Source organism: Anomaloglossus baeobatrachus, chromosome 5 (assembly GCF_048569485.1).
Source record: "Anomaloglossus baeobatrachus isolate aAnoBae1 chromosome 5, aAnoBae1.hap1, whole genome shotgun sequence".
Classification (NCBI taxonomy): domain Eukaryota; kingdom Metazoa; phylum Chordata; class Amphibia; order Anura; family Aromobatidae; genus Anomaloglossus; species Anomaloglossus baeobatrachus.
The window spans coordinates 468,001,211-468,028,683 of record NC_134357.1 but is presented as its reverse complement, the minus strand read 5'-3'; the positions used below and the strand labels follow the sequence as shown (position 1 = coordinate 468,028,683).

General features: G+C 48.2%; 1 protein-coding gene across 1 annotated transcript in view; it reads left to right on the top strand.

Annotated features, from left to right (window-relative positions):
• Positions 1-9,847: 9,847 nt before the first annotated feature.
• The window catches only part of UBE2V1 (ubiquitin conjugating enzyme E2 V1), a 52,887-nt gene continuing 35,261 nt past the window's right edge, over positions 9,848-27,473 (top strand). Inside the window, exon 1 of the mRNA XM_075350616.1 lies at positions 9,848-9,942. Coding sequence (XP_075206731.1) covers positions 9,921-9,942 — 22 coding nt within the window. The 5' untranslated portion in view covers positions 9,848-9,920. The remainder of the gene's footprint in view (positions 9,943-27,473) is intronic.

The window sequence follows — 27,473 nt, the reverse complement described above, 5'->3', positions numbered from 1 at the left end:
CCAGTGTCATCCTGGGGACGGCTAAGAATAGCGTATTTTTGAATGTGCTTGATGCAAATCAAAACATCCTGTTTGCAACTAGGGCCCAAGTGCTGCCACTGATGGGGTGGGTGTCTGTGTGGCCCAATTTTTGGAAAAAAGGGAGACTCCGCTTGGAGTAACCCTTGCTTGCTGTGTTTTTAAAAGAAGCCAAGATGAACAGAGCTGGGATCAGGAAAGACTTTGCTACCTACCCCGGTGTCATCCTGGGGACGGATAAGAATGGCGTATTTTTGAATGTGCTTGATGCAAATCTAGCTGTGAAGTGTACAACTGGGGCACAACTGCTGCCACTGAATGGGTGGGTGTGTGTGGGGCCCAATTTTTGGAAAAAAGGGGAGACTCCGCTTGGAGTAACCCTTGCTTACATTGTTTTTAAAAGAAGCCAAGATGAACAAGTCATGGGTCAGCAAAGACTTTGCTACCTACCCCAGTGTCATCCTGGGGACGGCTAAGAATAGCGTATTTTTGAATGTGCTTGATGCAAATCAAAACATCCTGTTTGCAACTAGGGCCCAAGTGCTGCCACTGATGGGGTGGGTGTCTGTGTGGCCCAATTTTTGGAAAAAAGGGAGACTCCGCTTGGAGTAACCCTTGCTTGCTGTGTTTTTAAAAGAAGCCAAGATGAACAGAGCTGGGATCAGGAAAGACTTTGCTACCTACCCCGGTGTCATCCTGGGGACGGATAAGAATAGCGTATTTTTGAATGTGCTTGATGCAAATCAAAACATCCTGTTTGCAACTAGGGCCCAAGTGCTGCCACTGAATGGGTGGGTGTGTGTGGGGCCCAATTTTTGGAAAAAAGGGGAGACTCCGCTTGGAGTAACCCTTGCTTACATTGTTTTTAAAAGAAGCCAAGATGAACAAGTCATGGGTCAGCAAAGACTTTGCTACCTACCCCAGTGTCATCCTGGGGACGGCTAAGAATAGCGTATTTTTGAATGTGCTTGATGCAAATCTAGCTGTGAAGTGTACAACTGGGGCACAACTGCTGCCACTGAAGGGGTGGGTGTGTGGGGCCCAATTTTTGGAAAAAAGGGAGACTCCGCTTGGAGTCACCTTGCGGTGTTTTACATGACTTTAGAAGGGCGTGCCATGCCTATATCTGTGTGTCCTCCTCTTTTTCCTTGTCCAGCTGTTTTGTTTTCGCATGAGTACATGTCCTTGTCACTTTCCCATGTGTTTGTGTTGTGTTGTGAGTTGTTTGTCACCTTTTGGACACCTTTGAGGGTGTTTTCTAGGTGTTTTACTGTGTTTGTGATTGCCTGCCATTGTTTCCTATGGGCTCGAGTTCGGTTCGTCGAACGTTCGACGAGCCGAACTCGAGCCAGACCCCCCGTTCGGCGAACCGCCTCGAGCCGAACCGGGACCGGTTCGCTCATCTCTACTGTTAACCCCTTACAGCACGATGTGAAAATGTCACAGCACAATGTAACAGCATGCCGCGGTAAGCATTCACTTACCTGTCTCCATTGGAAGTCACGTGATGTGATTGTAGCACCCCTGAAGCCATCAGGGAGCTACAAGGTACTGCATCCCCACCAGGATGCAGGGCCTACCCGCTAGGGACCTAGAAAACTAGTGCCGGGAACACACAAACACTCCAGATAATGCCTGTTTTCCCCAATTATCCCCCATAGAATGGTACCAGGGGTAGAGCCACTCCAGTCCACTAGACAACCAGGTGGGAGGGGCAGACAGTGGAGAGTCAGACAGTGAGAGAGACAGTAGTGTGGCAGAGGAAGTAAAAGTGAGCGGACGGACTGACAGGAGTGAACAGTGACCTGAGGGCCCACGCGGTTAGTTGCCGGTGGAGTACAGTGGAGTACTCCTGGAACTACGCACCAACTGGGTACAGAATCATAGGTCAGGCAAAAGCTCCAGGCAGACCTGATAAAATCTGCACTGAGGGGACCATCCATCAAGGACCTCACTGACCTTGAAGTTCGGGACTCAGTAGCAAAGGGAGAACCGGGGACAGGACCAGAGACTCCAACCCCACAGGGTTCAGGCTACCGTCATACGGACTGCTGAAGAAGACAACCAGGAGGGGACCCCCAGCCACTCTACGCCATGTTGACCCACAAACCAAAGACGGGTGCAGGGGAAAGCAGCCACCAGGTCACTAAACTAGCACTGGGACTAAGGGGACCTGCGGTTAAGGCCAGCCAGCCTCGGGTGATCAGTTACTAGCTTGCAGTGAGTAAAAAGAACCAGTTACACCGAACTCCCGTTGTGGCCTACCTTCTTTCAACACCCACCTGCAACACCTATCCTCTGGGGCCTGCCCTGCTTGTAGAGGGCCTAACATCGAGGCTGCCACTAACACCAGCCCCAGTAGTGAAGATTGTGCAGCGGCGGCTCCATCCCTATAGCCGCAAAACCACAAGTGGCATAATGTATAAACTTTATTCAACAATCCCCTGTAAATATTCCCCTTTTCAAAAAGCACCCAGGGCAACGGCCACCAAAGTGACATTTCCCAGTTATACACCGCCCGGGACCGAGTACCCCATAACCCTGGGCGGCACAGCTTTTTCCTGGCGTCACCAACAGGATTGAACTGGACCCGGTCAAACCAGGTGACGTGTGACTTAAAGACTGTGTTTTATGGACTGTGTTTTACTGTTTGAAAAAACGCCGCCATTTTGGTGTAAAAAGTAACTGAGCTACAGCAGTGAGAAAGGTGTGAAAAGAAAGCCCTGCCCCCTGGGAGTGTCCAGTATGTAAAACGAAACTGGAAGCAGGGAGCCTGGAGGCCCTGCCACAGAATGCCTTCAGGACTGTACCAAGCAACAACATGTCTGTCTGCATCAGGAGAGCGTGCAAGCGCACCAGGTCGCTCAGGGACCTGGACCGCGGAGAGGCTAGAGGCAGAGGTCCAACAGCTGTTCTGGACCATGCATGTGGAACACTTGCAACGTATCGAAGAGTGGAAGGCGGAGATGATGGGAGTGGTGGCAGCCATGCGGGCCCAAGAGAGAGGAGCGCCGCTTGACCAGGCTGCACCAACCCAGATACCGGGATCCATCCTCGACCAGGCCGCATCACCGCCAGAGCCAGTGAGACCTGAATCGGTCACATCACCTTCTCTCCCGGAGAAGGACCAAGTGGTACAGGTATCCCCGGCCAGATCAGACCCGGCCGCATCACCTTTTCCACTGGAGAAGGATCAAATTGCACCATCTGACCCAGTGATGACAGCCCAGGCTACAGCGCCATCAGGAGCCACGGAGGAGGCCGCCACCAGCACTGACGACCATCCCCAGGTACTGTGCCCAGTTGCTGTCGGGAACCCGGCAGCGAGCTACCCTGAACCAAGGTAGCGGGAAGTCAGCAATTGTCACCTGGGAGTGGGCCCGTGTTGAGGAGGACACCCGCGGAGGGTGCCAGGCCATCATCACCAAGTTGGCCCGGGAGCAGGAGCAGCGGGAAGCCAGGCGGGTGCAGATGGAGGCCAGGGAACTCCAGAAGAAGCAGTGCCTGCGGCATGCCAGCTACCGGGCCTGGGGCCTGCTGTAACAGGGAGTGGTGGAGTGCTTCAGCATCAAAAGTGGATGGGGTTTCATTGCGGAGCCCGGCCTGAAGGAGGGAGTCTTTATCTCCCGTCGGGATGTGAGACCCCATCTCCCCAGAGGGCACCCCGACCAGGATCTGCATGTGGGTGACAAAGTTGCCTACACCCGGCACTATGGAGAGCGGGGCTGGGACGCCCTAGATATGGACGTCCTTGCAGAAAAGCCAGTCCCCGCTCCCAGTTCAGCACTAGTCCCCCAGCTGCCACCAGGAGGCAGTGCAGGTGCATGGGACCAGTGTACCCAGACTGCAAATGCTGATCCCAGGAGGCCAAGTGAACCAGATGGCCCCTTTCCAACACCCTGGTAGCTATGGCCTTTTGTGCTACCAGTTGTTTGTTTGTTGGTTTGTTTGATTGTTCCAGATAAATGTGTGCTGAAAATGTTGAGTGTTGCATTTACCAGTTTGATTTGATAAAAATGGACCCAGGCTGCAGGACTGGCAACAGCCAAAAACTTTACTCATAAAAAATTGCACCAGTTGTGCATCACCAGAGTACAACCTAACCAGTGGACCCTGTTAAACACTGCCACCAAGGAGAAGAAGATTGGAGGAAAGGTTTGTGGTGGAGTAGGTCAAGACCTGGTCACCAAAGGTACCGGTGACCTTCCTCCTACTTGAGGGTTCTGGGACCAGGACCTTTGGGTGGTGGGTGAAGGGAGAGGGGTGCTCCAGTTTAAGCAACATTAAAGTCTGAACCTCACCTGCGTGGGAAGACTGTTTATGTTATATTTTCATTTGTATGCAAAAATAAAAAGTGTAACCTGTATCACTTGCAGCCCAAGGACGTGCTGGAATTAACCAAGAGGGAATATAGTGCCCCTGAAGCCATCAGGGAGCTACAAGGTACTGCATCCCCACCAGGATGCAGGGCCTACCTCCTAGGGACCCAGAAAACCAGTGCCGGTAACACACAAACACTCCAGGTAATCCTTATTTTCCCCAATTATCTCCCATAGAATGGTACCAGGCTAGGGTTGGACTCCAGTCCACTAGACTCCCAGGTGGGAGGGGCATACAGTGGAGAGTCAGACAGTGAGAGAGACAGTAGTGTGGCAGAGGAAGTAAAAGTGAGCAGACGGACTGACAGGAGTGAACAGTGACCTGAGGGCCCAGGCGGTTAGTTGCCGGTGGAGTACAGTGGAGTACTCCTGGAACTACGCACCAACGGGGTACAGAATCGCAAAAGCTCCAGGTAGATCTGATAAAATCTGCACAGTGAGGGGACCAAAAAGGACCTCACTGACCTTGACATTCGGGACTCAGTAGCAAAGGGAGAACCGGGGACAGGACCAGAGACTCCAACCCCTGTGGAATCTCTCTGCCTGTGCGGTGGCTTTCTATCCCCCTCGGTGGGCTGTTGTCTTCAGTCGGGACTTGGGTGGGAAAGGACCTATAGCCCAGACCGCAATCAGTTAATTAACTCAGTCCTGTGGATTCTGGACCTCGTTTCAGGGTCTGAGTAGCCCCCTTTATGCTCCGGTTTCCGAGTCGGTTCCCCGGGTCGGTACCGGCAGGCCACTACCCTGTCCCGGTCCACCACGGTTCCACCGAGCAGTCTTCCCGGCTCCTGCAGGCTGAGGCCACCGCTTGCCTCCTAGCCAAGGTGTTCGGGCTACGACCCTCACACCTGTCAGACTGTCACCGGCTTGTTTCACAGGCCTCACCTCTTCCACTCCTCAACACTAACACTCATCTGACTACAACTGACTGTGTTTCCTGCCTCTGGCCCTCTGAACTCCTCGGTGGGCGTGCCAACCGCCTGGCTCCGACCCCTGGTGTGTCCATCAAGCACCGAGGGAGGTGACTAGGGTTTTTGTGGTTGGCTGATGACTCCTTTTTAGGGGACAGGTGTTGTGCGGGGGTCTAACTGTGACTACCTGGCTAGCCCAGGGCGTCACACTTAGCGACCAGTAGTCTGGTTATGGCACTTAGGCCCCGTGCACTGTCTCTTGAACCAGCCTGGGGGTGGAGCTTGGTGGGTGAGCTGTCTGAGGTAAAATGGGCGGATCTAAGTTTGAAATTTGACAGTTGGCCATTGACAGAGTCAGTCAGTCTGGAGGAGGGAGGAGACCGACTAGAGGGGTGAGGAGACGGAAGAAAGAATCCCAGTGACTTAGGGGATGGCAACAGCTCAAGGTGGAGGGATTGGTCACAAACGGGGTTCCGGACCCTAGGCTAGGAAGATACTTCAAGACTTCCTAGTAACACCAGAGGCCAGGGTTGCTGTGCGTACCTTTGGGCCATAAGCAGCACACTAATCTGCTGGAAGGGGGCCACAGAGGACCAGGGAGCCAGGCAGGCTGAAATCCCTTTGAAGGTCTCCGGTGGGAGCCAGGCAGGCAGAAGTCCTTTTGCAGGTCCGCGGCTCCTGGCTCAGGGCACTGTGTGGAGGCACAGGACAGGAGGGCGAAATTCAGCACAGAGAGACGGCCAGGAAAGGCAAACAAAGGGTGTACCGATACTGGCCTCGGACTTACTCAGGATCGGTGGTTGCCCATCACTGGGCATCCAGGACACTGTGGATGGACTAAAAAGACTGTAAGGCTATGTGCGCACTGGGAAATGGAATTTTCTTGAGAAAATTCCGCATGCTCTCAAAGATTACCGCACCCGCGGTAAAAAACCGCGGCAAACCGCACCCGAAAACCGCATGTGGTTTGCCGCGGTTTGCTGCGGTTTCACCGCGGTATTGTTTGCGGTATTGCCGCGGTTTTGCCGCGTGCGGGTTGGGATGTGCTTTATTGCATTCAATGCAATAAAGCACATTGAAAAAAAAAAAAAAGTCATTTAATTCTGAGACAGTAGATAGACAGAAGAATAGATAGAGGGATAGATAGATAGACAGACAGATAGAGGGATAGATAGATAGATAGATAGATAGAGGGATAGATAGATAGATAGATAGATAGAGGGATAGATAGATAGATAGATAGATAGATAGATAGAGGGATAGATAGATAGATAGATAGATAGATAGATAGATAGATAGATAGATAGATAGATAGATAGATAGATAGATAGATAGATAGATAGATAGATAGAGAGATAGATAGATAGACAGACAGATAGAGGGATAGATAGATAGATAGATAGAGGACAGATCGCTGCATTTCCCACGGTCTGCAGTGAGTTTACATTACCGGCCGTGGGAAATGACCGGTAATTACCTCTGCTGTCTGCTGCATTCATTCAGCGCTGTGTCTGTGACAGTCGCGGCTGGATGGAAGCAGCGCAGGACGTCGGAGCTGTGGATTATGCCGGAGCTGTGGATTATGCCGGAGCTGTGGATTACGTCGGAGCTTTGTTTCGGGAGGGGTTAATAAAATGGTGAACGAGGCTTGTTTGTTTTATTTAAAATAAAGGATTTTTCTGTGTGTTTTATTCACTTTACTTATGGGTTGATCATGTCAGCTGTCTCATAGACGCTGCCATGATCTAGCCTGGAGTTAATGGCGGTGATCCACCACCATTAACCCCTTGTATTACCCTGCTGCCACTGCTACACGGCGGCAGGAAGAGCAGAGGACACGCCGATGCTGCCGCATAATGCATGCGACAGTGCCGGGGCAGCTGCGGCTGATATTCTCGGCTGCGGGAGGGGGAGTGAGGCGGGGGACATTAACCCTGCCCCTCTCCCTCCCCAGCCTGAGAATACCGGGCCGCCGCTGTGTGCTTACCCGGCTGGACGGTAAATATACAGCGGAGCCCACGTTCTTTGTTTTCTATATTTCCGTTTTCTTTCTATGTGTTTTCTTTGTGTCTGTGTTCTATGTGATCTATGTCTGTGTGTCTGTGTGTGTGTGATCTGTGTGTGTTTACTCTCTGCTCCGCTTCCTCTTCCTGTAATGACATCACTTCCCTGCAAAACCGCAGACAGGCGATGTACATTACCGGAGGTAAACCGCGAAATACCGCAGGGAATAACGCAGGAAAACGCAGTGAACCGCACAGAATTTGCTGCCTGCGTTATTCCCTGCGGGATTTCACGATTACATTGGAGTCAATGGAGTGAAATCCCGCAGCGATGTGCGGAAAAGAATTGACATGCAATTGTTTTTGCTGCGGGAATCCCGCAGCAAAACATGCAGCTGTCAAATTCCGCCCAGTGCGCACAGGATTTTTTTTGCCCATAGGTTTTGCTGGTGATTCACTGCAGAGATGTTATGAACATTTTCTGCAGCGAAACATGCAGCAAAACCGCGGCAAAATCCGGTAAGTGCGCACATAGCCTAGAGCTTGAATTAATACAGTGAGTAAAAGACTGTTATTGCAAAGCCCTGGTGTCGTCTCCATTCCTCCTGCGTCTCAACCTACCATCATAGACTTTTCATATTATCAACGGTTATCTCGGGGCCTCACTCCACATGTGGGGAGTAACAACACCTCAGTTGTGCCCTCATCACCTGCCCCGAGAAGCCTACAGCGCAGCGGCGGCCCTCATAGCCGCAAAACCACAGGTGGCATCACAAACTTTATTCCACTGTAATATAATCATCATCCCCCTTTATTTATAAGACGCCGTCAGGGTCACGGAGCCGGACCCTGCCACCGCTGACATCCCTGGACTAGTCCGGACCGGTTCGGAGTATTGTCTAAGACCCTGAGGCGGGCGTGTCACAATCAGACAGCTGATCGTTATAGTCCCCTAGGGGAACTAGTAAAATAAAATTTAAAAAAAAAAGTTTTAAAAAATAAAAAAAAATAAAAAAACCTAAAAGTTCAAAACACCCACCATTCGCCCCATTGAAAATAAAAGAACTGAAAAATGGGAGGGTTATCAGCTGACCCTTGGAAGATCTATTGCTCAGATGCTGTAGTGCCAGACAGGGAATTGTAAAAGATAAAGAGATCCAGCAAATGATCTTGTCCAAAATCTTTATTGTCCAAAAATTAAAATCATAGGAATGGTAGTACAAAAAAACAGTAAGCCATTCATATCAAAAACAGACGCGTTTCGGAAGTTATTCCTTAGTCATTGTTCCTAAACAACAATGACTAAGGAATAACTTCCGAAACGTGTCTGTTTTCGATATCAATGGCTTACTGTTTTTTTGTACTACCATTCCTATGATTTTAATTATTGAAAATTAAAGGGTTAAAAAAATAAAAAATATACACATATTTGGTATTGCTGCGTTCAGAAATGTCCGATCTATCAAAATATAAAATAAATTAATCTGATCGGTAAACGGCGTAGCGGCAATAACATTCCAAACTCCAAAAATTACGCTTTTGGTTGCCACGAATTTTGCGCAAAATGCAATAACAGGCGATTAAAACGTAGTATATGCACAAAAATGGTACCGTTAAAAACGTCAGCCTGACACGCAAAAAATAAGTCATCACTGAGCCATAGATCCCCAAAAATGAGAACGCTACGGGTTACAGAAAATGGGGCAAGAAGTGAGTCATTTTTTTGGACAAACTTCTGATTTTTTTTTTAACCCCTTAGATAAAAGTAAACCTATACATGTTTGGTGTCTACAAACTCGCACTGACCTGAGGCATCACACCCACACATCAATTTTACCATATAGTGAACATGGTGATTAAACAATCCGAAAAACAATCATACAATTGCACTTTTTTTGCAATTTTTTTTTACAGTTGGAATTTTTTATGCCGTTTTCCACTACATGATATGGTAAAACCTATGGTTTGATTTAAAAGTAGAACTCGTCCCGCAAAAACAAGCCCTCATATGGAATGATTGACGGAAAAATAAAAAGTTACGGCTCCCGGAAGAAGGGGAGCAAAAAAAAAAAGAGAAACGGAAAAACGGAAAATTGCCCGGGGGTGAAGGGGTTAATGTATCTGTAAGAAAAAAAAATCATGCAAAAATCACTCCTAAAAAAACAAAATTAAAATGTCAAAAAAATGTTACAGAACGCTTAAAGAAAACTCCGCATTTCTGAAGCTTTTCTCTGAACATGAAGCCGTGGCGTGTCTGTGTCTGATGTTATATGTGATTACAGCTGTGACGTGTGCCATATGTCACCACAGTGTCTGCTGATTGTGGAGAACGCTCCTTCACTGGTAAACTACAGCCCCCAGCATGCCTTGCCGGCGACTTCTAGGTTTAATGCCGCAGGGCATATTGGGAATTGTAGTTGAGTGTCATTTGCCAGCTTTCCTGCCCTCATCCAATATGGTTGATATCGCCGGATTACGCTCTATCTCTCAGACTGTTGCTCTCTATCGTGCTGTCAGTCATTGCGCCGGCCCCGCCCCGGACTCCCCTGTGACAGCCGGCCTGTCGTGACGTCACCGAGAGGCAGGCTCCGGAGTACAGCTAACGCAAGATGGCGGCCACCACGGGCTCAAGTGAGTCGGGCGACGGGGGAAAGCGGGGAGGAAGCGGGCTGTAAGGAGAGGACGGGGTCCTGGGAGGGAGCGGCGGCCCGCAGAGGAGGATGGGAGCCGCTCGGCCTCGGTGGGGCGCTGTGTGGAGGCCGCAGGGAGGCTGAGGCCTGGTCTCTACACAACGCAGGATTGTGCTCAATCAGGAGCCGGGGCCGCTGCTAACTGCGTAGGGGCCCTGGGGGCCACACATCCGGCCTGAGCTGCTCCTCATCGCCCCCTGCTTGTGGTGAGGGGGCCTCCGGGCTCAGCAGGGGCCCCCCCCTGCTCTACAACCGTAACAGGGGCCTAGGAAGGTGGGGCCCCCAAGGGCCACATGCCTGTATGCAGAGCCCTGGTGTCCAGGAGGAAAGCGGTCTGCGGTGGGCGTCGTGTCCTGTTACATGGGGCTGCGCGTCTGGTCAGGGAACATTCCGGGTCCTCTGCCGAACACTGACTGTGGGGGCCCTGGACACCGCCTCAGGCACCCCCGATTATAGGAGCAGGGCTCCTGACCCCCATTTCCCAGCAGTACACAGGGCTCCGCAGGGAAGAATCATGGCCGTCCTCCAGCAATGGGGGCTACTGTAGGGTCAGCGAGGGGCCACCGACTGCTGTCAGGGGATGTCATGTATAGAGGAGCCGCGAAAATGGGGCTGCGCCTGTCATGTGTGTGCAGAGGACATGATGTAAAGCTAGGCTGAGAAGAACAGGGTATAATTCAGAAAAAAGACCGAAATGTATAAATGAGGGCAGAGAATCTCCGCCCTGTGTCATACCGCTTGTGTGCACACCTATGTGTCTCCATGGAAACACTACAATCTCCGCCCTGTGTCATACCGCTTGTGTGCACACCTAGGTGTTTCCATGGAAACACTACAATCTCCACCCTGTGTCATACCGCTTGTGTGCACACCTAGGTGTTTCCATGGAAACACTACAATCTCCGCCCTGTGTCATACCGCTTGTGTGCACACCTAGGTGTCTCCATGGAAACACTACAATCTCCGCCCTGTGTCATACCGCTTGTGTGCACACCTAGGTGTCTCCATGGAAACACTACAATCTCCGCCCTTTGTCATACCGCTTGTGTGCACGCCTAGGTGTCTCCATGGAAACACTACAATCTCTGCCCTGTGTCATACCGCTTGGGTGCACGCCTAGGTGTCTCCATGGAAACACTACAATCTCCGCCCTGTGTCATACAGCTTGTGTGCACACCTAGGTGTCTCCATGGAAACACTACAATTTCCGCCCTGTGTCATACCGCTTGTGTGCACACCTAGGTGTCTCCATGGAAACACTACAATCTCCGCCCTGTGTCATACCGCTTGTGTGCACACCTAGGTGTCTCCATGGAAACAGACTACAATCTCCGCCCTGTGTCATACCGCTTGTGTGCACACCTAGGTGTCTCCATGGAAACAGACTACAATCTCCGCCCTGTGTCATACCGCTTGTGTGCACACCTAGGTGTCTCCATTGAAACAGACTACAATCTCCGCCCTGTGTCATACCGCTTGTGTGCACACCTAGGTGTCTCCATGGAAACAGACTACAATCTCCGCCCTGTGTCATACCGCTTGTGTGCACACCTAGGTGTCTCCATGGAAACAGACTACAATCTCCGCCCTGTGTCATACCGCTTGTGTGCACACCTAGGTGTCTCCATGGAAACAGACTACAATCTCCGCCCTGTGTCATACCGCTTGTGTGCACACCTAGGTGTCTCCATGGAAACAGACTACAATCTCCGCCCTGTGTCATACCGCTTGTGTGCACACCTAGGTGTCTCCATGGAAAAAGGAAATAGGAAAAATGATCCGGCACTGATTCTCCTTTTAAGATAAAATCTCCAGTCTTTATTAGAAATATTAAAAACATCATGAAGGCCGAGTATGAATCTTTACATGGAAACTTTACGCGTTTCGGACTACACCATAAAAACAACTAGAGTCCTTAATCATAAGTATTCCATGTATAACAGAACGTTACTAAAATAGACTAGCCCCCGGAATGGGCGGAGGGGAGGGGCGGGTGGTTGTAATTGCATGAGAAAACAGGTGGACATCACCATGTATGCAGATAGAACAAGGGAAAACAAAACAAATCAAATCAAACACCGCAATAAATGGTTATAATCCATGGTGAATAATAAATGATAAGTGATAGATGGTAACCCCCAAAGCATTCATTCTCCTATCAATTATAATAATAATTGAGTTTAAGGAGCTGGCTTAGGATTAGAGTGAAGCTGTAAACACAAGTCCATGTGTGTAGGAATAGCAGAGATAGGAAAAAAAAAAATTGTATGTTTTTTTATATATATATATATATATATATATATATATATATATATATATATATATATATATATATATATATATATTCTGAAATTGCCAGCAGTACCTGTGTGTCAAATATATGGAGGTGACTCCTCCAAAAAATATGCCTGGTATAATCAATATGTGCCTTTTTTCTTGATGGCAAAAAAGACCATAAGGGTGTATGTACACATTGATTATATGGGAGAAAAAAAACAAACATTTTCTTTCTTTTTTTTTTTTTCCCCTTCTCCTTTTTCCCTTCTTTTCCTTTCCTTTTTTTTTTGTATGTTTTTTTATATATTCTGAAGTTGGCAACAGTACCTGTGTGTCAAATATATGGAGGCAACTCCTCCAAAAAATATGCCTGGTATAATCAATATGTGCCTTTTTTCTTGATGGCAAAAAAGACCATAGGGGTGTATGTACACATTGATTATATGGGGGGGGGAGGGGAGAAGCACATATAAAAATCGAATAAGGGAGCACATGCTAAACGCTAAGCCAGGTTCTGTTAGATTTCCGATGTTCCGTACCATTGGGAACCTCGTAGCACCCAGTATGTTTACCTCCAGGAAATCTAACAGAACCTGGCTTAGCGTTTCTGGTTCTTATAAGTGTGGATCCAGCGGATGTGGCCTTTGCACATTTATGCACAATGCTAAATCCCTATCAGGGGATAATGGGGAGAACTTTGAAATCCGTTCGTTTATTAATTGTGCTTCCACACATGTGGTTTATTTGGCATCGTGCACATTATGCTGCAAGGGCTATGTCGGCTGCACTTCCAGAGCGCTTAGGACCAGAATCTCTGAACATGTCCGCATACCTTCGGCGGCTCATGACAGAACCTCCCTGAGCTATGTTGCATTGGTGAAAAAACGCTCCTTATCTGGTCTGACTAGACATTATATTGAATGCCATTCAGCGGATTTTTCGTCCTTAGTAGTCACAGGTATAGAGTATGTTCCCAGACCCCCTCGTGGGGGGGACTGGTTCCAAGCTTTGCTTTTGACGGAGGCTAAATGGATTTTGAAGCTGAATACAAGATACCCAAATGGCTTTAACCCCTTCACGACCTTTGACGGATCTAGCCGTCATGGTGCCCTGGTACTTAAAGACCCATGACGGATACAGCCGTCATGGCGGAATCGCGGCACCAGAGCACCGGGCACCGCCATCGGTTTTAAAAAACTGTAGATTCGGGAAGGAGAGGACTTGTACCTGACCTCAGGAGGGGTGGTGTCTCCTTCCCGGACCTACGGAGGCTGTGATTGGCTGACGAACGCCGCTCAGCCAATCACAGCCAGTGTTATGTTTCAGCCATTGAAAATGGCTGAAGCATTAAAATCCAGCTATGTCAGTGCAGCTGCAGCACTGGCCATTGGCTGGAGCTCAGTGTGCTTTACTGCACCCGCCCCCAGCTCTGATTGGAGAGATCGACCTTGTGACCCATCTCTCCAAGCAGTACCGTGCATCTGGGACCGGGTGAGCTCGCTGTAGGAGATCGCTCTCCTTAGCTTCTCCCTCCGTGGAATCTGAGGAGAGCGATCCCTGCGGGCGCCCATCTGTGAGTCACAGCCCCCGATCCACCGCTGCCCTGCTCCATGTGCTTCGCCCCTGCTCCCCCGCTGCTCCCCTGCATCTGACGCCGCTACTCTCCCCCTGCATGTGACGCCGCTACTTTCCGGCTGCGCCCCTGCATGTTACGCCGCTACTCAGCAGTAAGAAAGCAGTGGCGTCAGATGCAGGGGGGGAGCAGCGGCGTCAGATGCATGGAGGCATCTGACGCCACTGCTCTCACGCTGCGCCCCCCCCCTGCATCTGACGCCACTGCTTTCTTTCTGCTGCCTGCTTGTATATGCCTCTCCACCGCCCCTGCATCTGCCGCTCCACCGCCCCTGCATCTGCCGCTCCGCCGCCCCTGCATCTGCCGCTGCACCGCCCCTGCATCTGCCGCTGCACCGCCCCTGCATCTGCCGCTGCACCGCCCCTGCATCTGCCGCTGCACCGCCCCTGCATCTGCCGCTGCACCGCCCCTGCATCTGCCGCTGCACCGCCCCTGCATCTGCCGCTGCACTCTCCCCATCAGCCACTGCACTCTCCCCATCAGCCGCTCCACTCTCCCCATCAGCCGCTCCACCGCCCCTGCATCTGCCGCTGCACTCTCCCCATTAGCCACTTCACTCTCCCCATTAGCCACTTCACTCTCCCCATCAGCCGCTCCACCGCCCCTGCATCTGCCGCTGCACTGTCCCCATTAGCCACTGCACTCTCCCCATCAGTCGCTCCACCGCCCCTGCATCTGCCGCTGCACTCTCCCCATCAGCCACTGCACTCTCCCCATCAGCCACTGCACTCTCCCCATCAGCCACTGCACTCTCCCCATCAGCCACTGCACTCTCCCCATCAGCCACTGCACTCTCCCCATCAGCCACTGCACTCTCCCCATCAGCCACTGCACTCTCCCCATCAGCCGCTCCACCGCCCCTGCATCTGCCGCTGCACTCTCCCCATTAGCCACTGCACTTTCCCCATCAGCCGCTCCACCGCCCCTGCATCTGCCGCTGCACTCTCCCCATTAGCCACTGCACTCTCCCCATCAGCCGCTCCACCGCCCCTGCATCTGCCGCCGCACTCTCCCCATCAGCCATTGCACTCTCCCCATCAGCCACTCCACCGCCCCTGCATCAGCCGCCGCACTCTCCCCATCAGCTGCCACACTCTCCCCATCAGCCGCCGCACTCTCCCCATCAGCCGCCGCACTCTCCCCATCAGCCGCTCCACCGCCCCTGCATCAGCCGCCGCACTCTCCCCATCTGCCGCTTCGCCCTGCATCTGCCACCTCACTCCCCCATCAGCCTCTGCGCCCCTGCATCTGCCACCTCACTCCCCCATCAGCCTCGTCGCCCCTGCATCTGCCACCTCACTCCCCCATCAGCCTCTGCCCCCTCCCTGATCTGCTGCCTGCTCTCTCCCATCCCCTTAATCCTCTGCCCCCTCTCCCGCCTCCCGGATCTGCTGCAATCCTGCTGCCTAGATCCATTCTGTAAGGTAGCTATCCCCAATCTCACCTCCCACTCCCATTCCACCCTTCCCCTCGCCCCCCCTTCCTCCGCCACTCCTCCATCCGCCGCGCCCCCTCTCCCATCCTCCGCCGCGCCCCCTCTCCCATCCTCCGCCGCGCCCCCTCTCCCATCCTCCGCCGCGCCCCCTCTCCCATCCTCCGCCGCGCCCCCTCTCCCATCCTCCGCCGCGCCCCCTCTCCCATCCTCCGCCGCGCCCCCTCTCCCATCCTCCGCCGCGCCCCCTCTCCCATCCTCCGCCGCGCCCCCTCTCCCATCCTCCGCCGCGCCCCCTCTCCCATCCTCCGCCGCGCCCCCTCTCCCATCCTCCGCCGCGCCCCCTCTCCCATCCTCCGCCGCGCCCCCTCTCCCATCCTCCGCTGCTCCTGCATCCGTTGCGCCCTCTTCTATCCTCCATCCATCTTTTTTCCATCCCACCTAGTCCCCCCCCTTTTTGCAGCACATCCGTGCATTCATCCTAATTTTTTTTATGTAAACTAAGAAAGAAATACAAATAAACTTAGCTTAGGGCCAGTAAAATTGTACTGTAGTAATCGTCAACTACAGTATTTTTTACTGAATATTGTAAGGGTCAGCCCAGTGCCACACATGAGAGCGATGCACAAGCCTCACTCCGCATCATCCGGCACGGTCGTTCTCTTCCAGACAGGAGTGTGCGGCTGTGTCGGGTGATGTGATGCGAGATTTGTGCATTGCTCTCACGTGTGGCACTTGCTTTAGTGTCAGTTGCAGGCGCTCATTATATATATATATTTTTATTTTTTTTTTACTGACTTCTGTATTTTTTATTTTGCCAAACTAATATTTCTTTGTATGGGGGGGTCTAGTTTCCAACATGGGGTCACATGTGGGGGAGCTCCACTGTTTGGGCACATCAGGGGGATCTCCAAACGCAACATGGTGCGGCTAACAATTCCAGCTAATTTTCCATTTAAAAAGTCAAATGACGCTCCTTCCCTCTGGAGCTCTGCCGTGCGCCCAAACAGTGGTTTTCTGCTACATATGAGGTATCAGCGTACTCAGAACAAATTGCCCAACAAATTTTGCGGTCCATTTTATCCTGATACCCCTGTAAAAATAAAAAAAATTGAGCCTAAAATAACATTTTTGTGGAAAAAAAAAGTACTTTTTTGTTTTTATGCCTCAATGTATGAAGCACGTGAGGGTTCAAAGTGCTCATTACCCATGTAGATTTATGCCATGGGGGTCTAGTTTCCAAAATGAGGTCACTTGTGGGGGAGCTCCATTGTTTAGGCACCTCAGCGGGTCTCCATACGCAACATGGCGTACGCTAATAATTCCAACCAATTTTGATGTGAAATGGCGCTCCTTCTCTTCTGAGCCCCGCCGTGTGCCCAGACAATTACTTTCCACCACATATGAGGTATCTGTGTACTCAGGAGAAATTGCACAATACATTTTATGGTGCATTTTTTCCTGATACCCTTGTGGAAAAAAAAGCTACCTGGTTGAAATAACAATTTCATGGTAAAAAAAAAATATATATATTTTCACGGCTGAACATTCTAAACTTTTGTGAAGCCTCCAGGGGTTCAAAGTGTTCAGTAAACATCTAGATAAATTCAATGAGGGGTCTAGTTTCCAAAATGGTGTCACTTGTGGGGGAGCTTTAATGTTTAGGCACCTCAGGGGGTCTCCAAACACAACATGGCATCCACTAACGATTCCAGACAATTTTGCGTTTGAAAAGTCAAATGTCGCTCCTTGCCTTCCGAGCCCTGCTGTGCGCCCAAACATTTGATTTCCACCACATATGAGGTATCTGTGTACTCAGGAGAAAATGCACAATACATTTTATGTTGCAATTTTTCCTGATACGCTTGTGGAAAAAAAAGCTACCTGATTGAAGTAACAATTTCGTGGTAATTTTTTTTTTTTTTATTTTCACGGCTCAAAGTTATTTACTTTTGTGAAGCCCCCAGAGGTTCAAAGTGCTCAATAAACATCTAAATAAATTCCATGAGGGGTCTAGTTTCCAAAATGGGGTCACTTGTGGGGGAGCTCCATTGTTTAGGCACCTCAGGGGGTCTCCAAACGCAACATCGCATCTGCTAATTATTCCAGACAATTTTGCTTTCAAAAATTCAAATGATGCTCCTTCTCTTCCGAGCCTTGCCGTGCACCCAAACAATTGATTTCCCCCACATATGAGATAGCGGTGTACTCAGGAGAAATTGCACAATTAATTTTATGGTGCATTTTTCCTGATACCCTTGTGAAAATGCTAAATTTTATGGCTAAAGTAACATTTTTGTGTAAAGTAAAATTTTCATTTTTTTCCTTCCACATTGCTTTGGTTGCTGTAAATCTCCTAAAGGGTTAATAAACTTTTTGGATGTAGTTTTGAGCAGAGTGAGGGGTGCAGATTTTAGAATGGGGTCACTTTTGGGTATTTTCTGTCACCTAGGTCTCTCAAAGTCACTCCAAATGTGATGTGGTACCTAAAAAATTTTTTTTGTAAATTTTGTTGGAAAAATGAAAAATTGATGATGAACTTTGAACCCCTCTAACTTCCTAACGGAAAAAAAATTTGTTTCGAAAATTGCGCTGGTGTAAAGTAGACAAGTGGGAAATATTATATAGTAACTATTTTGTGTGACATATCTCACAGATTTATGGGCATAAAATTTCAAATTTTGAAAATTGCGAAATTTTCAAAATTTTCGCCAAATTTCCAAAATTTTCACAAATAAACGCAAAAAATATCTGCCTAAATTTACCATTGACATGAAGTACAATATGTCACGAAAAAACAATCTCAGAATCGCCAGGATCCGTTGAAGCGTTCCAGACTTATAACCTGTCAAAGTGACACTGGTCAGAATTGCAAAAAATGGCCAGGTCTTTAAGGTGAAAACAGGCTGGGGGCTGAAGGGGTTAATTATCGTTCCGATTTGCGATTCATTTTTTAGATCGGTAGACATAGGAGAACATCCATCCCATTTTCTGATATTTAGCAGGGTGCTCTCATGCCCATGTGTGTGGATTCACTGATTATCATTTATCATTTGACATAATATATGTGTGCCTGTTATAGAAGTTATAATTTAGGGATTAATACAACATGTGCTCCCTTATTCGATTTTTATATGTACCCCCCCCCCCCCTATATAATCAATGTGTACATACACCCCTATGGTCTTTTTTGCCATCAAGAAAAAAGGCACATATTGACTATACCAGGCATATTTTTTGGAGGAGTTACCTCCATATATTTGACACACAGGTACTGCTGGCAATTTCAGAATATATATATATATATATATATATATATATATATATATATATATATATATATATATATATATATATATATATATATATATATATATATATATATATATATATATATAAAAAACATACAAATTTTTTTTTTTTTCTCCCATATAATCAATGTGTACATACACCCTTATGGTCTTTTTTGCCATCAAGAAAAAAGGCACATATTGATATTAGGCATATTTTTTGGAGGAGTCACCTCCATATATTTGACACACAGGTACTGCTGGCAATTTCAGAATATATATATATATATATATATATATATATATATATATATAATAAAAAAAACATACAATTTTTTTTTTTTTCCTATCTCTGCTATTCCTACACACATGGACTTGTGTTTGCAGCTTAACTCTAATCCTAAGCCAGCTCCTTAAACTCAATTATTATTATCATTGATAGGAGAATGAATGCTTTGGGGGTTACCATCTATCACTTATTTATTATTCACCATGGATTATAACCATTTATTGCGGTGTTTGATTTGTTTTGTTTTGCCTTGTTCTATCTGCATACATGGTGATGTCCACCTGTTTTCTCATGCAATTACAACCGCCCGCCCCTCCCCTCCGCCCATTCCGGGGGCTAGTCTATTTTAGTAACGTTCTGTTATACATGGAATACTTATGATTAAGGACTCTAGTTGTTTTTATGGTGTAGTCCGAAACGCGTAAAGTTTCCATGTAAAGATTCATACTCGGCCTTCACGATATTTTTAATATTTCTAATAAAGACTGTGGAGATTTTATCTTAAAAGGAGAATCAGTGCCGGATCATTTTTCCTATTTCCTTCATCCACTAACCGGTTGGGACTCACCGACGGATCCTAGGCACCCGCAAGGTCCAGCAGTCCGGGCAACAGGTGAGCTGAAGAATTTTTCTTGTCTCCATGGAAACACTACAATCTCCGCCCTGTGTCATACCGCTTGGGTGCACACCTAGGTGTCTCCATGGAAACACTACAATCTCCGCCCTGTGTCATACCGCTTGGGTGCACACCCAGGTGTCTCCATGGAAACGGACTACAATCTCCGCCCGGAGCTCATACCGCTTGTGTGCACACCCAGGTGTCTCCATGGAGACGGACTACAATCTCCGCCCGGAGCTCATACTGCTTGTGTGCACATTTAGGTGTCTCCATGGAAACACTACAATCTCCGCCCTGTGTCATACCGCTTGGGTGCACACCTAGGTGTCTCCATGGAAACACTACAATCTCCGCCCTGTGTCATACCGCTTGTGTACACACCTAGGTGTCTCCATAGAAACACTACAATCTCCGCCCTGTGTCATACCGCTTGTGTGCACACCTAGGTGTCTCCATGGAAACACTACAATCTCCGCCCTGTGTCATACAGCTTGTGTGCACACCTAGGTGTCTCCATGGAAACACTACAATCTCCGCCCTGTGTCATACCGCTTGTGTGCACACCTAGGTGTCTCCATGGAAACACTACAATCTCCGCCCTGTGTCATACCGCTTGTGTGCACACCTAGGTGTCTCCATGGAAACACTACAATCTCCGCCCTGTGTCATACCGCTTGTGTGCACACCTAGGTGTCTCCATGGAAACACTACAATCTCCGCCCTGTGTCATACCGCTTGTGTGCACACCTAGGTGTCTCCATGGAAACACTACAATCTCCGCCCTGTGTCATACCGCTTGTGTGCACACCTAGGTGTCTCCATGGAAACACTACAATCTCCGCCCTGTGTCATACCGCTTGTGTGCACACCTAGGTGTCTCCATGGAAACACTACAATCTCCGCCCTGTGTCATACCGCTTGTGTGCACACCTAGGTGTCTCCATGGAAACACTACAATCTCCGCCCTGTGTCATACCGCTTGTGTACACACCTAGGTGTCTCCATGGAAACACTACAATCTCCGCCCTGTGTCATACCGCTTGTGTGCACACCTAGGTGTCTCCATGGAAACACTACAATCTCCGCCCTGTGTCATACCGCTTGTGTGCACACCTAGGTGTCTCCATGGAAACAGACTACAATCTCCGCCCGGAGCTCATACTGCTTGTGTGCACATTTAGGTGTCTCCATGGAAACTGACTACAAACAGTCTCCGCTCTTTGTCATACCGCTTGTGTGCACACCTAGGTGTCTCCATGGAGACAGACTACAAACAAGCCCTGTGCAGTCTGGGTCAGGCGGCCGTATTTCAGAGTCTGTGCGCACCACACGGGTGCAGGTGACAGCCGCGGCAAATACTGCAGGTATGGTGGAGGTGAGTATGTGTTTTATTTTTAACCTGACACGTGTGTTTCTCCGGCGCGTGTCACACGGAACCGCATCCACACTACATCCGTGTGGTACGTGTGCGGGCCGTGTGACATCCGTGCTGCCGGAGCAACACGGACATGTCAGCGTATGGAACTCACGGAGACACGTAAGTACGGAATGGACACACGTTCCGTTCCTAAATACTTACGTGTCTCCTAACCATAGGGATTACCTAGGTCCCCGTGTGTACGTGTCTCCGGTATGTGTAAAAAATGGCACGGATGTGTGACGGGAGGCCTGAGCTGTATGCACAGGAGACAAGTTCCAGTATTTGCTTTTTTCATTTTTGTTTGTAAATACTTTAGAGAAATATTTATTTATTCCAAATGTTTCATATCCTCTAGGCTGGATTCAGATCTCCGACATTCACGGTCCAAGTACAGAGTGTGTACCGTGGGTCCATGATCCGAGTTCTACTGTCTAATTCATGCTGCTGAGACGGTTGGATTCGGATCCGGTGACCTGCGGCCATTCCATACTAAGACCATGAATGTCAGGGACTGATCGGGCCTCGTTCACACTGGTGGGAAGGCTTCCTCTGTGGGTCATTCTTATCGGTTTATGTAACTATATATAATGAAGGTACCATAAGCCTTGTTCACACGTATTGTAAATGCTGCATTTTTTTGTTGAATTTTTGTGCAGAAAATCTGCTTTAAAGGATCCTTGTCATATCACAAAACGTGCATGTTAATAGCGTTCTGAAACCAGGCTCCATTTCCTCCCGGCAGCGGGGCTCTAGCTTTTTTCCTCCTGGCAGCCAGAAGGAATGAAGTTAATTCCCTCTCAGCAGCTTGACTCCCATTGTGGACGCCGCACGGTGTCAAATTGCTTTAGATCTGCAGGTTAATAGTTTTTTTTTGCCAGTACATGTGATTTTATGAAAACTCGGGTCCACCGTGTGTGTTCTGATGTTGTTTTTTTTTTTCTATAAGCTTCTGTAGGAAACTGAAAGCATGCAGTTTTTGCACTTAGGAGCATGGCTTTAAAGAGGGTGTCCACTGCTTTTACATTGATGGCCTATCCTTAGGCGGGCTTTGCACGCTGTGACATCGGTAACAATGTGTTACCGATGCTGCAGCGATAGTCCCGCCCCCGTCGCAATAACTAGTGAAAGCTGCCGTAGCGATTATTATCGCTACGGCAGTTTCACACGCACATACCTGCCGTGCAGGCGGCCAATTGAAGTGGAGGGGCGGAGATGAGCAGGATGTAAACATCCCGCCCACCTCCTTCCTTCTCATTGCAGCCGGCGGCAGGTAAGGTGAAGTTCCTCGCTCCTGCGGCTTTGCACACAGCGATGTGTGCTGCCGCAGGAGCGAGGAACAACATCGCACCTGTCGCTGTACCGGCATTATGGAAATGTCGGAGGCTGCAGCGATGATACGATAACGACGCTTTTGCGCTCGTTCATCGTATCAAAAAGGTTTTACACGTTGCGATATCGACTGCGACGCCGGATGTGCGTCACTTTCGATTTGACCCCATCGACATTGCACGTGCAATGTCGCAACGTGCAAAGCCGCCCTTAGAATAGGTCATCAATGTCTGATCGGCCGGGGTCTGACACCCGGCACCTCTACCGATCAGCTGTTCTTGGTCCTGGCGGCGTTAGAAGGCAGTTGGAAATGCTCAGTTCCAGAGTTTCCCTGTCTTCTGATAGCTGCTGGGTACTGTACACCTGTCTGCCATTCATATCAATAGGAGGCAGATATGCAGTACCCGGCCACGGCTCCTATCAGAAGAGCAGCCCTGGAACTGAGCATTTCTGATTGCTTCCACCGGCACGGAGAACAGCTGATCAGCAGGGGAACGGGGTGTTGGACCCCACTAAGTTGCACACATACACAGCAGATTTGTTGCAGAAATGTTTGATAATAATGGGACTTCTTCACAATTATGTATTCTGAAGGAAAAAAGCAGCAGCAGATTCGTACTGAATTGTGCAGATCTTGCGGTTGATTTCCCAGTAGAATCCGGTATGTTTTATTATCTGGTCTTCAGTGTTCCCATGCCGGTCTGGATGCTTCCTGGCCTCCTTTCTTCTCTTTTGTCCCACGTGAGACAATAGCGGTGATCTAGGGTGAGCCGTCACCGCAGGAGGCCAGGTTGCACTGACACCATTGGCAGTGGAGGTGAGCATCTTGTATTGGATTTGTCTTGTTGTGGCTTTTGGTTATTTTCCTGTGGACCCTGCTGGTAACAAAAACAACATTTGTACATAAATAGGCTTTATTGCACGTTCTAGCTTTTGCACTGAAGCCACGTTTTTTTCCAAAACACAATTTACATTCTGTGGATTCAAAAAATTCACCTGAAAAATACCCGGCATCGCGTGGATCAGAAATGAAATGCTCACTTTGCTGCTATTGTCGAGCACTGTGGATTCTCCACCCAAAAATCCCAATTAGAAACCCACATTTCCAGTAGAAGTGGCCCAAGTCGCTCCATTCAGCAGAACACAGATACTAAATGGGACTTGTGTTCAGGCAGTGTCTGGGCAGCTATTATGGGATTGTTATTCATGCAGTTCTCTATTCTTTGCTTTTTCCATTATTTTTTATTTAATTTTTATTTACACATTGTAGAAATTATAGGACCCAAGAAGCAAATGGAGTCATCTTTCATTTTTACTGATCCTGTTTTCCCTTCCCCCTTCCATACTTGACATGTATGGAGATTCCCTGGATGCCAGTGACTTCAGTGTCCGTCACTTCGCCATGATAAATGACGCCGTCCTTGTGGAACTTCAGCACAGACGGTCTGAGACTCCATATAACACGTGTATGGACACCGGATATACAGTGTAGACGTATAGCTAGAGCTCTATAAACCCCTAGGCATGGACCACTTCCTGGCAGTTTTGGGGAGAAGCAAAATAGTGAGTGCAGCTCTGGAGTATAATTCAGAATGTAAGTCAGGATCAATACCGGATAAGTAATCTATGTGCACAGTAACTCCACCAGCAGAATAGTGAGTACAGCTCTGGAGTATAATGCAGGATGTAAGTCAGTATCAGTAAAGGATAAGTAATGTAATGTATGTACACAGTGACTGCACCAGCAGAATAGTGAGTGCAGCTCTGGAGTATAATACAGGATGTAAGTCAGTATCAGTAAAGGATAAGTAATGTATGTACACAGTGACTGCACCAGCAGAATAGTGAGTGCAGCTCTGGAGTATAATGCAGGATGTAAGTCAGTATCAGTAAAGGATAAGTAATGTAATGTATGTACACAGTGACTCCACCAGCAGAATAGTGAGTGCAGCTCTGGAGTATAATACAGGATGTAACTCAGGATGAGTACAGGATAAGTAAAGTAATGTATGTACACAGTGACTCCACCAGCAGAACAGTGAGTGCAGCTCTGGAGAATAATGCAGGATGTAAGTCAGAATCAGTACAGGATAAGTAATGTACAGTATGTACAGATTGATTCCACTAGCAGAATAGTGAGTGCAGCTCTGGAGTATAATACATAATTAGTAATGCGTTCATCGTAAGACTTCACAGTTTGGCCTATGGACAGTCTGACTTTACAAATGGGCACAGACCTGTATACTAGAGCTACCTTGACTTGTTAATGGCCATCAGTAAGCCATGCTGTATAAGTTAGGTAGGTGCCTTTGGATACAGCCTGGTTTCCTTACGTCATCATTTCCGGTGATGTTGTATTGGGAATGTTGCTCTTCCTGCCACTTTGGGTGTTAATGCTCTGAGTCCCTCTTTGTTCTTTGTGATGATGATGATGGTGTGTGGAACTGAGTCACGTTGGATGGTGGTTGATGAAGTGAATGCACCATTTTTCTGGTGACTAATGGTTTGTCTCTGTTGTCTTTGTTTTGCTGCGGTCTCCCCACCCTGTATGACCTGCTGCTCATCATTCACTTGTCAGTGGCCATATACATTCAATAGCTGTCAGCCAGCACTTTTTCCTCTGGATTCTTTTCTGCACATGGACATTTGGGCATTTGTTATTAATGGGATAAAGGAGTAAGCTACTGCTAGACACCTCCGGTACTGGCTCATCTTCATGGAGAACAAAACAATCTGATCAGAATCGCATTACATAGTCAGTACAAGATATGTAATGTATTTCCACAATCACTTCCCCAGTAGAACAGCAAGTGCAGCTCTGGAGTATAATACAGGATGTAACTCAGGATCAGTACAGGATAAGTAATGTACACAGTGACTCCACCAGCAGAATAGTGAGTGCAGCTCTGGAGTATAATACAGGATGTAACTGAGGATCAGTACAGGATAAGTAATGTACACAGTGACTCCACCAGCAGAATGAGTGCTGCTCCGGGGTATAATACAGGATGTAACTCAGGATTAGTTATGTAATGTATGTCCACAGTGACTGCACCATCAGAATAGTGAGTGCGGCTCTGGGGTATAATACAGGGTGTAATGCAGGATCAGTAATGTAATGTATGTACACAGTGACTGCACCAGCAGAATAGTGAGTGCGGCTCTGGGGTATAATACAGGGTGTAATGCAGGATCAGTACAGGATAAGTAATGTATGTACACAGTGACTGCACCAGCAGAATAGTGAGTGCAGCTCTGGCGTATAATACAGGATATAAATAATTGTGTTAATTTAAAAAAGTGACACATTCCCTTCAATGCAGGGGCGCGCAACTCTTGTTTTATTTTTATTTTTTTTGGTCAGTGGGCTGCATTGTCATATCTTTGTACTTTAGGTGGCTGAAATAAAACTTAAAAGGGTTTTTCCCACAAAATACATTTTAATAAAGATATTGGAATAAAAATAATTTCCACAATTGGTTGAGTGAAAATAAAAAAGTGTTCCTGTGCTGAGATTAACCTTTATAAATGTTTTTTTTTAATTTTTTTTTTACTCATTTAGCATTATTCATTTCACAGCCCTTTACAGATGTGATTGTCACTGTCCCCATTGGGGCTCACAATCTAAATTCCCTGTCAGTATGTCTTTGGACTGTGCATTGGCTGTGTCGGATCTTACCACAGCTTTGAGGCAAGGGAGGATGCAAAAGAGCGTTTACAGACAGGACAAAAGGGTATCATAGCTGCTGCTTTCTGTGAGGAAAAAGATTGTTTTTAAACAGGCAGGGAAATTGTTTACCTCATAGAAAGCAGCAGCTATGATCCTATACTGCCCTGTCTGTATTGTCTTTTTCTTCCTCCCCGACCCAAGAGCTGTGGTATGATCAGACCATGTCCCTGTACGGTCAGACACTACCATTACACAGTACACAGCAGGGACAGATTTATTGATTAAATTCTACCTTTTTTTGTGAGGAAAACCCCTTTAATTTTTTTTATGTCATACAATTACACACAGCACTAACATGTTTGACACATTGAGTGCAAATTTTATATTTTAATCACAAATTCACTGAACATATGTTGGTAAAATGCCTATGGCTGACTTGTTGGTAAGCCTTGCCCGTGTCACTAAAGCTGGTGTCACACATAACGACAACGATGTCGCTGCTACGTCACCATATTCTGTGACGTAGCAGCGACCATAGATGATCGTTAGTAAGCTGTCAAACATGTTATATAAAGCAGCGACGGAGCAGCGATCATAGCGACGTCGACGGTCGTTGTGTGGTTTCAGACGTAGCGTAGCGATCGTCGCTGCTGCGGTGTCAAACACAAGGATTATCAGCATGGCGCAGCGGGATAGCAGCGATCAAAAAATGACCTGGAACATTCAGGAGCGAGCAACAATTTCGCAGCAGGGGTCTGATCGTTATGTGTCACACACAGCGACGTCGCTGTTGAGGTCGCTGCTACGTCACAGAATATGGTGACGTAGCAGCGACGTCGTTGTCGTTATGTGTGACACCAGCTTAAGGTTAACCCCATTAAGTGACGTTTTTTCCCCTCAGCATAAAGAGGAATGTGATCTCTGTGCATTGTCGGTGTGCAGGAGAGACACCTCCACTGCCGCACATAAGCCTTCCTGCTCTAGACAGCGGCGTGAGAATTGTCAGTGAGCGCCATCACAGCAGAAGCTGCTGTCACACAGAACAGGGATGTGACGCTGATAGGAGACTTTCAGTAGCCAATGAGCGATGTTTGCTACCAAGAAGAGCTCTCATTGGTCAGTGCAGGCTTCTGTCAATGTAAGAACACCTGCAGTGAAGGAAAGTGCTCATTGGTGGTTGAACAGCACAGCAGCGATTGGCCCCAGTGGTGTTCACAGAGAGGTGCAGCTGATCGCACTGTCATATGATCAGATGTGCTTCTGGTCAACAAGTGTTTCCCCCTGGATTATGCACTCTTGGTTTTAAAGGGTTAATCCTGCAATATCAGTTAGGCATAAGCCACACGGCATGAAAATCGGACAGAGTGCAATGCGATAAAACATCGCATTCCACTCGGACCAATATTAACCTATGTGTCAGCACCCATGATCGATTTATTTTCTTGGCCCCAATCGGACCGAGAAAACAATTGCAGCATGCTGTGACTGTAATGCGAGACTCTTTCTCTCGCAC